Source organism: Vanellus vanellus, assembly GCF_965231255.1.
Source record: "Vanellus vanellus genome assembly, chromosome: 1".
Classification (NCBI taxonomy): domain Eukaryota; kingdom Metazoa; phylum Chordata; class Aves; order Charadriiformes; family Charadriidae; genus Vanellus; species Vanellus vanellus.
The window spans coordinates 69,978,601-69,990,463 of record NC_138905.1 but is presented as its reverse complement, the minus strand read 5'-3'; the positions used below and the strand labels follow the sequence as shown (position 1 = coordinate 69,990,463).

The window sequence follows — 11,863 nt, the reverse complement described above, 5'->3', positions numbered from 1 at the left end:
GGTTGTGTCTTGGTTGCAGAGGATAGGAAGGAGGACAGCAAATCATCCATCACACGTTCCTTCTCCTCTCTCCGCTTCCCTCAAACTCTCACCCTATCCTGAATGATTTCAGTGTGATATGATTGTAAACAGTTAAGGATTCCTCCAGTGCTAAGCCCACTACAAGCTGGGCCCACCACCTCCCCCATTATGTACAATACATTCACCAACAACAGAAATTTATTTAAAAAGGCAACAGGTTAAATTCTGTAAACTGGATCCAGCTCCAAAACACACACGTTAATACTACAAGTAAAATTCCATCATCATCCTCTTCCACCCTGAAAAATATACCTGAGTTTAGCAGTCAATGAAAGTTTCTGCCCCCACCCCCGCCCTCCCCACCCAAAAATTCCCTCAAACCCTGAACAAGACGCAGTCTCCGGTCACAGAAAGCCACTAGTTTGCAATGCTCGCCCTGTGGTGGCGAGCCAGCTCCTCGGCTGGCTGGGGCCCGGCACCGCTCCAGGTTTCCAACACAAAAGCCGTTGCGGCACCATGTTCCACGGACCCAGGAAGCTACATGCTGCTCCGGCGAGGGGAGGGTGGGAGGAAGGTCTGCCCCTCCTCCCCCTTGTCCAAATCACGTGTGGCTTTCATCTTTGTGAGGTCCTTCGTTCCTCGGACTAGCTCTGGAAGAGGAAGAACAAGAGTTGGAGGTTTTAACTGGCAGCTGTAGAAAGGAATAGCCTCATGATTGCATGCAACCAGTTCAAAACCGGCACTATCAGTCCACCTAGGTTACGTTTTACATTCAGCTAAGACTACAGAGGCATCCCCAACTCCTCTACAGAGCAGTAGTTCACTTCCCAGCTTCCTCCAGTGCTTCCCACTCCCATTCAACACTTCACTCCTTTAACCAGTAGGAAGAGAAAGACTCGCATTTCAACTCTGCTCTCTCTAGGGGCCCTTACTTGATCCAGAGGCAATGCTGATGGTTTTTGTGGCGTCAAATCTTCCCGGGACATGGTTGCTGTAGGCATCTTCGGGAAGGGAACTTGAGCCTGATGCATTTGCATTCTGGAGCCAGGTTGAATGGAGAGAATTTTAGCACATGAACATCAAGAGCAAATCCTATCTACTTGGTTGAATGCATGCATACAACATTCACATACAAGCATGCATCTCGTGTATTCTTCTTTCTGGCTTCCCCCCAAAACACAACCTTTAATCCCTGCCACCCTTGCAATGGCTTAGTTGTAAGCCAAGCCCCCTGAATACTTGAAGAAGGGCTGTCATGCTGGGACTAGGACAAAACAGTAGCAGTTCAAGCACATTAATAAAATCTGAACAGGGAATTTTTGGAGTAGCAGCATTTTCCACTCGGGGATAAAATGTGATATACACAATCTCAGGGAGAAGTAATTTTCTGTGAGGGAAACTTGAGACAGAGAGAAAGGCCAAAGCAAGAGGAGGGGAAAAAGGGAGCAACATTAAAGTAAAGGAGTTCATAACAAGTTCATAACTTTCAGTTAACTACTCTGCCCTGCTATGAGAAAGATGCAATAAAATACTTGAAAAGAAAATGATAAGAGCTTATTCGATTAAGAGATGCACAACCCTGGACGACACATTAACAAAAACACTGTTAGAAAAAACAAAGCACTGGTGTAGGGATGAGATGGATGGGACAGGCTAACAGATCTCCACAATGGCTATTGCTACTTGCTTTTAAGGAGCTGTAGCAAGACTCCGTCCAGCTTACAGAAAGGTCTGAGAGACCTTTTACTCCAAGGGTGTAAGAGTAATCTGTTAGCCTCTCAACAGCACTGCCCATCTCCTCTGACTTCAACCCATGTCCTTTCAAGGATATCCAACAATTATAGTCACCCAGGCATCACTCCCACCTCCCCTCCCACCTTGCCTTCTCGCAGAAAACATGATCTTACCCCGAGGGTCTATACAAGTCCTGGGGTGGCCCCCCCATGCCACCTCCACTGCCTCTCTGCTCCATCAGCAAGGCCTGAAAGTGACCTACGTTCTCCTCCCGGCAGCGGTACAGGGGTCCCTCCTGAGAGAGGCCGTTGGCCTGGCCGGAGGCTGGATGATGAGACAGGTGAGCATTCATGGGCGATCCATATGTCCTGGGCTGGAAATGACTGGCGGGATGCCGGGATGCATAAGGAGAGCCAGTCTGCAGCATCACCCCGTGGGGAGGGAAAGCTGATGGGCCAAATCCCATCCCCGAACTCAGGTGCGGTGGAGGGGCTCCGTAGAGGAATTCGCCCGCTGCCACCGAGTTTTGCCTCTTCGTGGCTGCGTTGTGGTTGTCCAAATCAAGGAACTCTTTGGGACTCTCCGGCCTTTCCTGGGACTCCTCGGACTTCTCATCTTCAGGCCCCAGATCCTGCCCGTCGCTCGGAGAAACCTCTTTGGCACTTGCTACGTCCATGCGGTTGGGAGAAGCCAGGGCAGCGCTCAGTGCCTCGCAGCCCTGCAAGCTGCTGGTGGAACCCCGGTCCGGAAAAGGGGGTCTGGCCAGGGATGGGTGGGTGGTGGGGTGCCCGCTGGGACTGGCCTGGGGGTGGAGAGGCCTTTGCCAGTCCGAGTAGCCCTGCGGACAGGCATAGTAGGGCGGTCGCTGGTAGTGGTGGTAGGAAGGTTGAGGCTGTGGCTGGTATGGGTAGGGCATGCCTTGGGGTGGCCGATACCGGGGGAAGACGCCAGGGTGGGCGCTGCTTGGCTGGAAACCCCGCGGGGGAAAATGCTGGGGGTGGGAGGCAGGAGGAGGCGGCTTTCCCCCCATCACAGGGCCAAACCCCTGCAGGCCCGGGTTGATGTGGTACCGCCCGGCTGAATTTGGGTATTCCAGACTGGGCATGTAGAGAGGGTGGAACTGGTTGGGGGTGGCCCCCATGGAGCTGGCATCCACGCCGGGGAGGCCGGTGCCCTGCCCCATGCAAGGCACAGCTGCTTCGGGCAAAGCTTTCCCCGTGCCACAGAGGGGCTTCTCCAGCAGGTTGGCAGACAGCCCCTTCCCCTCGGCACCGGCTGCTGGCCCTTCGCCCACCGCCCCGTTCTCAGGCAGGGGACCCCCTCTCTCAGAGTTGGGTACCAGGTCCCTCACGCAGCCCGGGCCGCCCGCATAGCTGCTCTCCGCTGGCCATGTGCCTTTGCCCTGCCCTGCCTTCAGGTCGCCCTTCACGCCGGAGCCACCCCCCTCCCCGTCCGGGGGCAAGGCGCGCCTGGTGCACTCCATGGCCAGCGGGGGCTTGGGATGAGGTAGGTGTTTGGTGTAGGCCCCGTCGGGAATGCCGATGCACTGAGCCTTCTCGTCCACACCTGCTGGCGGCTCCACTGGAAAGAAAGGGGGAAAAAGTCACACATCGGTCTAATTTTGGAAATCAGCCCTCCCTGCCTGACACATACACACGCCTACTTGCGCTCACCCAAAGCACACGTGGCAAAGAGTAATTCCTGCCATCTTAAGCAAGTCTACCCATCTACTCTGCCCATCAAGTCCCTAACATCGGGATGGAGAAACATCCCACTTTTGTGCAAATGGAAGAGAGAAAGGAGTGATTTTCCAAAGCCATGACAGTTCTTCCATTGTAAGTACTCCAAAGACTACAATGTCCCATCCTCTACTCAAACCTCTCTACAGCATGGCACCAGGACAACTGCTCTTCTGTGGGGTTGCAGCCTCCGTCCCACACCCATCACACAGTCTTCCCTTCAGAGACCTTTAGCAATTCTGAAGTGCATTTTTGCAAAGTTGGGTAACCTGTAGTAGCTGCTTCTTTTAAAAGAAGAGCTCTTTTAAAAATCTACTCATGAGGTCGCACCTCTCTCGGAAAAGTGGTACACGTCGACTGAACCCTCAAGATACAGGCACACTGTAGTTCGCAAGCCACCAGTAAATCACACCTCCACCGGACTAACATTGCATGCGTAGCTTTGGTCTGACACATGGGTGTGCAGAGGCTGCCCAGTGGAGATGCAGAGTTGGGAAATACCACAGTGCGGTCCACATGACAGCAAGATAAGAAGTTGGGGTAACCGCAGGTTGCTTTCAGGCTGTGTTACCCCTTCTAGTTCACAAACCCCACTTGCCCACAGCTTGGGCAGAAGCGCTACCACACACTGAGATGCTGTGGAGCCGACTGCAGACATATTTTAACCAACTGTGATTCGGAGATGTGGCTACTCTGCCCTGCAATCACTCAACGTCCTCCCTCAGTCTCTGTTCTATATCCAGCACAGTTAAATGATGATGGCTTTTAAGCAATGCCACACAAGGAAAGAGTTTCCTTTTAGCGCAAGGCACACAAGGGATCGATAAAAGATGCAAGGGTTTTGATCTCTAGTTTACCAGCTAGAATTAATGAAAAAAAAATTTTTTTTTTGATCTCTAGGGTTTTTTGATCTCTACTTTAGGTTTGTTTTATTTTTAATTTTTTTTTTTTAATCTCTAGTTTATCAGTTAGAACGAATGAAAATAAACTAGAAAAAAAACTTGTGTTGGCACACACATGACACACTGCCATTCCACCTGAACTGACATGGCTGCTCAGGGGCTTTTGGGCAGTCCCGTTTGTGTGAAGATTTTGAGATGTTGAGAGCTCAGAAGGCACATGTGCATTTCAGAGCAGAAGCCGTACTGACATATACTCAAAGGAGTATATTTAAACCATGTATTCACATAACGTCCTCTTTCCTTACCTAACTCTCTACAGATACAATTTTTATATTAACTCCAACTGAGCTCTAGAAGCATCACAGCCTATGCTTTGCATTTGCACCCCACGGCAAACTGATAACTTGCAGGTATAGCTGGGACAGAGGGGACCTCTGGCAGGCTACAGTGAAACAAAACAATCTTAGAAAAACCTAAGCAATGACTGGAGTAGAAAATACATTCCAATTTAGATTAAAAAAAAAAAAAAAAGAGACATGTAAAAACTGTGTCCCCCACAACTATTTAATCAAGATTTCAATTCTTTCCAATAAAAAAAAAACCCAACCCTGCTTTTGTTGCTGAGCCTTAGCCACCATTCAAAATTGACTCCGGTAAGCCTGAAGGTCAGGGCATACTTTCCACTTCTCTAGTGGCACAAACCCAAATAACACCACATTTGCAGACACAGGCTTTGTGCACCTGCGTGACAGTTAAGGCTTGGGTCCCTACAAGTTTGGAGCCCAAGAGCAACAAAGCTGGCCTGGGGGCAGCTCCTGCCCCCTCTCCAAAAGTGCACACCAGCAGGCAGAGGGTCTGCCCCGGCACGGGGAATGGCGGCATGGTGCAGGAGGCCAGAGGGATGATGGGCAGCAAGCAAAGGGGAGGCAGGCAGGGGGATGCAGGCAACCGAGGTGGGCAGGGAAGGTCAAATGCTACCAGTGGGTGCTGAAGGGGTTACCTTGGTTGCTCTCCGTCTCCACGGTCTGGCCAGTTGGATCCTGAGTGCTCCCGTTCCCCACAATGGGTTTTGGTGGCTGCACGCCAGCAGCGGAGGCAGCATGTGCCAGCTGAGGAAAGGGTCCAGGGAGGTGCGGCGGGGGCGGCTGGCGAGGGTGGTAAGGCACACCCGGCGGGCACACGCGGGAGGACAGCTGCTGCATGGCGATCATCTCCGGGCTGTCCATCATGGAGTCCCCACCCTGGCACCCTCTTTGAACCTGAGGGGGTCCCCCGAACAGAGGGGCTGGTGGCTGTGGCATCCTCTGGCCGGCAGCTTTCCCAGGTGGTCTGATATACCCTGAGGGAGGCACCCCATGAGGTAGGAAATTTGATTGCTCGGTCCACTGGCTGGGAGGCAGCGGTGGCCTCATGGCCCGGGGGTCCATCATATGACCCAGGGCACGGGGCTGGAGCGAGGGCCCTGGCCCCATGGGCGCCTTCTCCTCTGGCCCCACGGCACCCTGGCCGGTGGGGCCGTGGCTGCCGTTCCACAGGGCCGGGTGCGCACGGTTCAGGTACTTGTAGGGCCGGTACATGTGCCCTGGGGGGACCTCCGAGCCCTCCTGTGGCCTCACGGGGGGCCCATTGTGCCTCGGGGGGAGGAAGCCCTGCTGGAACTGGGCTGGCGGGTAGACGGCGTCAGGCGGGGGGCCGCTCATGCGCCCCAGCTGCAGGGTGCCCGGCCGGGGGCCGAGGCCGGCAACGTGGGTCGGTCCTGCACACACCTGCTTCTCCGGGGTGGCCAGCCTGTGCCCACGGTGCTCGCTCAGTCCCACAGCGGGCTGGGGAGGAGAGGGAGAGAGAGAGAGGGAGAGAGAGAGAGAGAGTGAGACAGATGGGGGCAGGTGTTGGTGACAGCCATCGCACCGGGGAGTGTAGGGGACCTGTGGGTTCTGGGCTGCAGCTTTTCTTACCTGCATGGCAAAGTGCTGGTGCTGCTGGACCGGGTCTCCGGGATGGGGCTCAGGCACTCGTGGTGAGCCGTAGAGTTTTGAGGGATCCGATCCGCGCAGGGGGCCAAATGTTCCCGGTACAGCTGGTCTCTGGGGGACGGGGAGAGGTGCGGGAGAGAGAAAGAAAACAATTTGTGAAGGGCAGTAAAGCAGCAGAGCTGCTGCAGGCAAGGGGAAGGCAAGGCTGGAGGAACCACACAGATGAGCAGATGGGCTTTTTGGAGAGACCACGAAAAACCTGCACTCCCTTTCCTATGAGGTGATCCCTGCCAAAGCCCAACGACGTGTCCCCATGCTCAGGTCATGATACACTCACCCGCCACCCAACTACTTGGGAGCAAGCAAGAAGACTGGAAGGGGCAGTGGTTCGCTCCAAGGAGAGGAGTGGATCACAAGAGCATGTGAGCAGGACAATGGGGGAACATGCTACATTTCCTTCAAAATACTCATTGCCTTCAGCTCTCCCACTGCCCCCCTCTATTTGCATCACAAGAAGCATGCTAAAAATTTTGTTTGATCTTTAGCTAAAAGAGCAAGGGGTTGTATGGATCTCAGAGGAGCAGCTGATACACCACATCACAAGACATCACTGGTTGAAATGGAAAAGGCAGTGAAGGATGGGTGAGGAACAGCCCAGAGGGGAGGCAGAACAGGTGGCATTCAGAGGAGCAATGTTGGGCTAAAGGCAGGTCACTGCTGCAGTCCAGGGTGGCCTTGTGTTTGATTTCATTTACTGCTTTTATAAATACTCAAAGCACAAAATGCAGCAGTACACAGATGGCACAAAGTTACCAGGCATCTGTAAACAATTGAGACAAAAGAAGATCAGCTTGTTCAGCATCATAAATTGGAGGTTAAAATAAGAAATGTGCCTGCTTTCCACGCACAATGGGGTAACTCTCAAAGGAGAGAAGAGAATCAGGGTAGCCAGGGCTGGTGCAAGCCCACATGGGGACATGCTGGCCATGGGAAGCATTAGGAGACTTCCCAGCTACTGTGGCAATGACTGAAACTGCATCAGTTTAAATCTAAGGGCTGAAAAGTTTCAGTTGCAGAAACCATAGCCCTGACCTTTAATCTCTGGGAAAAGGTTCTTGCCATACAGCAGGGATTTCACAGTAGAGAGCTTCATTCCCCTTTACCTCCCTCCCTCCGCAGGCATGATGAACAGCAGAAACTGCTCCTTACCATCTGGCCAGGATGTGGCACAGAGCTGGGCATGCCGCCATACTGCAGAGAGCGAGGGAAACTTCGCCCATTGGAAGGACCAACTTCTCGAGGAGGCTGCATTGGGTTGCCACTTGGATCCTCTGCAGAGGATGAGGAGAAGGAGGAGGAAGAGGAAGAGGAGGAAGAAGCAGGAGCCCTGGAAGTAGCTCGATATGGTGGAGGTTTTCCTCCATTTTCCAGGCGTTGCTGCCTCTTGCCTGGTCCATCTGGGTCTCGCGACCGAGTCCAAACACTGCCTGTGCTGGAGCGGCCAGTCCTCCGGCTCCTCTTCTCTCGTCTCCCATCTTCTCTTATCCAAAACTCCTCATCTGTGTCTCCATCTTCCCCAGGGAAGTGCTTCATCATTGCTCGGTGGAAACACCTTTCTAAGTTGTAAGCCATCTTGGTATATTCTGCAGTAAAAAACCCGCAACATCAGGGACAGAGCCTTATAGAGAGAAACAATTAAACAACATCAGACTTTTCCATTAGATAAATCATCTCCCCTCCACAAAGTTTCTTTGAGGAAGAGTTTTGTTTCTAACTAGTTGACTTTGGTTTACGTTCTTAAACTCGATAAGCAGCACAGCATCAGATTTGTTCAGTAACCTCACCAGGGGACAGGCAAATAGGCATGACAAAGTACCATTAGCAGCATGGCTTGCAGAGTCAGCATTAACCCAGTGTTCCAGCATAGCGCCAAGAATTACATTATGAGAAGCACCACCTCTGCTTGCAGAGATGCGTGACCTGCAGTGTTAGCCAGCAGAGTCCTGAGAGAAGAAACATGAACTTCCAGCAATGCTATTTGATTACATTCAGAGGCTTTTCTTGGACTCATTCAAATATCTGCTGTATGCTACAAGACAGAGGAAAATCAGCAAACATATCTATCCATGCATGGTTTCTAAAGCACTTGCTGACTCTGACACAAAAGCGATTGCCAACACCAGTGTCCCCATTGCATCATTTCCACAGGACAGTTCTGCTCAGAGGGGCTCCTACTTTTCACTGGAGTGGATAGGAAGGAAAAGACATGCGAGAGGTGTTAACGACAAGGGCTTAAAGCAAATGACTTTCCAGTTGTTTCCACTAAACTAACCCAGAAGTTCCTCGGGAAACAGAGCTCTCCCAGTGGCAGTGCAGGAATGCTTTTACTTGGGGCCCACAGTGACAAGCTGGGTAGCTCTATTTTCCCTTTCAAGGCAGTGCTGGTGAGACACAGTCTGCAGTGATGACCCACCATATGGGAACTGATTTCTTACCTAGAGCAACATGCAGAATTTTAATTGGCATGGCATTTAAACCCAGGGTTTCCCATTTGCAGAGCCATGTTCATTCAATAGCCAAGGAACCTAAAACCTACATTTTCCATCCAAAGGACTACAAAAGACTGGCTCTTTCCTCACTTTCCTGCGGTACTCAGCAAACACTGGGGGCTAACCAGACTTCCATGCTTTTCAAAGTCTGTGATAGATATTACGAGACAAAAAAGCACACCGAAGCACACAAAGGAACGAGCTCAGAAAGAAACAGGCTTTCTTCTCTTTGTATGTTCTGCCTTCACCATCTACCAACACGGGAGTCCCTTAGTATGCCAGGCCCCAATTCAGCATCACCTAATTGTGCTAAAAGCCTGGCTAAAAACCCAGGCCTTATAATACTCAGGAGCTCCTACGTTTTCACCCAGCCCCCAGAAAATACCCCAAAAGAGAATAAGCACAAATAAAGTACTGGTGAGTAGGGAGAGATCAGTGCTTGTTTTGACTCAGCAGTGCAAATAAATGAACTTAGCATCTTACTGCTCTTACCACTGCCTTCACCATTGTACTTAAGACAGTTCCTGAACATGGTCTTCATATCGCCCACAAATTCTTCCTTGGTGCAGTACTGACCTCCATTCAACTTCTTCTCCATGCTAGAGATGTCCATGGGAGCCTGAAACACAACAAAATCTCCCTTCAGTTAAAGCAAGCCTAGTGGAGATTACAAAGTGGCATAAATAGCTTCCTCAAAAAGAGGGGATGGGGAGTGGAGGCTCCTTTCCTGAGAGGTAGCCTCTCATCTTTGATTTCCTTGACTTGTAAGGCTAGAAGGGACTACTGGAGTTATGCAGTTTGACTGCGAGGGTAACACAGCCCACAAAACTTCAAAGCACTTCCAAAAGCCTGCATCCTGGTCAAAGTGCATCAGTCAAGATGGCTGGACCACGTTCCGTACCTTAATGATCTGGTAGTAGTTGGGAGCATACGATTCATCGACGGGCTCCAAGAAGGGCCAAGAGTCCTTGTGAGCCTTTACCACATCTAGAACTGGCAGTAACGGAAGAAAGGTGAACGGTTACACACACATGCTCAGGGGAGTATTTCACTTTGAACAGGTCATGCAAAGGGGAAAGCTGGGGCAGGACTAACCTTTGTACATGGCTGTGAACTCATCATCCAGTTCAAAGCTGTAATGGGAACCACAACAGTGAATGTGCAGACTGAAGACATATAAGACATGCTCTTGTACTTCACCGTCCCTTCCATGCCGTGCACAGTGCCATAACGCTGAGAAATAGGCCTCATCACAAACACTCCTCTAGTGTGGACCCAGTCCAAATGTTTCTCAGCTTACTCCCTGCTGTTCTCTAACCTCAATTCTCCCTCCTCACTCTTGTGAATGATCACATTCCTCTCCTCCCCGTACTCACTACTTCAGTGCAACTGCGTGCTGCACGCCTAGCTGTATACTCACAGATCCTTGGTCCTTCGCTCTTCCCTGGTAGGGGAACTGGGATCCAAGTGGGAAAGCTCAGGGGGAAGCTCCTTCCCCTGTGCCAGCAGCCAGGCCCGCTCTTCACGAAGCTTCCTCCTCCTGGCCCGTTCTGCAGTGGGGAGGGGAAAGAGGTGAAAAACCATTCAGCACTCCTTGTCAACAAGATCCTGCAGGAAAAAACGGAAGGCAGCTCCTGCAATTCTCAAGAACTCCTGTGAAATATTCTTGTTCTTTCAGGAAAAGCAGCAACAGCACAGGAGCAGAGGAGGTGAGACTACAGTACACCATCAACACGCCTCTTCATTTCCCCCTGAATTTACTATCAGTGATTTTGAAGCATTACTGTGATACAGATGCTCTCCTGCGCAGCTTCCAGGCAAATTCCTGACAATGGTGTGGTACAAAGAGAGTTCAATGCACAGATCTAGACATAGGTCAGCACTATGAAAAGAGCTGGCTTGTTAAGTTACCATCCTTCAGGTGCTTCACCTCAGCCAGGTGAACTCAAGGCAGCTGCTTTTGCACTGAAGTGGATGAAGAGCAGTGCCAAGGGAAGGGTGAAGTTTTACCAGCTGGGTGGCAATAAGTAACTGGGGTCATTAGTATCCTCCACCACCATGGCTAACTTTGAGAAGATTGCTCAGGTAGCCAGAGCAAGCAAGCTGCCACACAGGAGGGCCACTGGGACAGCTTTGGTTTAAGAGGTGAGAGACAGGAAGAAGCAACAGTGGAAATAAAACCTGTGGTTTGCAACCAGACAGCTGGCTAACAGATTGCTTCATAATAGAAAGTTTATGGGCTCTTATGAACCTCATTTCCTTTTTCTTATAGGAAATCTGAATTCATTTGACTTGCTAAACACCTGCGGTTGAACCAACTTTCTGTAGGAGCAGGATTCTGTGAAAGTAATGTTCAAAGAGAGATGTGATAGGAGTAAGACCCCAGAAAACATGCCACATTGCATAACACTCAGAGCAAAAGTAAGATGGGGGAGACTTGGCTAATACCGTCTAGCAGAGGCTCCATTTTTGGAAAATGCCAAAGACTCAAGAAGGATCCGCTCTGGTGGAAGAGTATTAATTTACTGTTTTACTCTGTCAGTCAAAATCACGCTTGGGATGGGGCTTGCGGGCATAAGAAAACTAGGAATAGCTACAAGGTGGGTATTTCCAGGGAGATCCATGGCCAGATATGTCAAAAACTGATAAAAGAAAGTCCAAATTTCCTGTTAGAAAACTGTGGGGAGCACTGAAGTTGGGAGGACAGGACTTGCATTTAAGACACCCTACAGAATCCAACGGCATTTATTATAACATTGAATGATAAGAAGTCCAACATCAAATTGCAGTTAACAGATTATCTGAGTCTGTCCAAGCTGTCAGTACTTCATGCTTCCTTTGTAAAATTAACATCAATTAGATGACATTGTAATGGATGCCTAAGTGAGAAAGCTGAAAAAAACATGAGGCGATGACTTGGGCAGCAAACTGAAAATCTCATGGCA

At 50.7% G+C, this 11,863-nt stretch overlaps 1 protein-coding gene across 1 annotated transcript in view; it reads right to left on the bottom strand.

The window, feature by feature from the left end:
• Nucleotides 1-564: 564 nt before the first annotated feature.
• The window catches only part of CECR2 (CECR2 histone acetyl-lysine reader), a gene marked incomplete at its 5' end in the record, with an annotated part of 98,106 nt that continues 86,807 nt past the window's right edge, over nt 565-11,863 (bottom strand). Inside the window, 10 exons of the mRNA XM_082498391.1 lie at nt 565-671; nt 954-1,059; nt 1,929-3,336; nt 5,397-6,219; nt 6,352-6,480; nt 7,579-8,012; nt 9,411-9,537; nt 9,820-9,911; nt 10,014-10,051; nt 10,339-10,468. Coding sequence (XP_082354517.1) covers nt 666-671; nt 954-1,059; nt 1,929-3,336; nt 5,397-6,219; nt 6,352-6,480; nt 7,579-8,012; nt 9,411-9,537; nt 9,820-9,911; nt 10,014-10,051; nt 10,339-10,468 — 3,293 coding nt within the window. The 3' untranslated portion in view covers nt 565-665. The remainder of the gene's footprint in view (nt 672-953; nt 1,060-1,928; nt 3,337-5,396; nt 6,220-6,351; nt 6,481-7,578; nt 8,013-9,410; nt 9,538-9,819; nt 9,912-10,013; nt 10,052-10,338; nt 10,469-11,863) is intronic.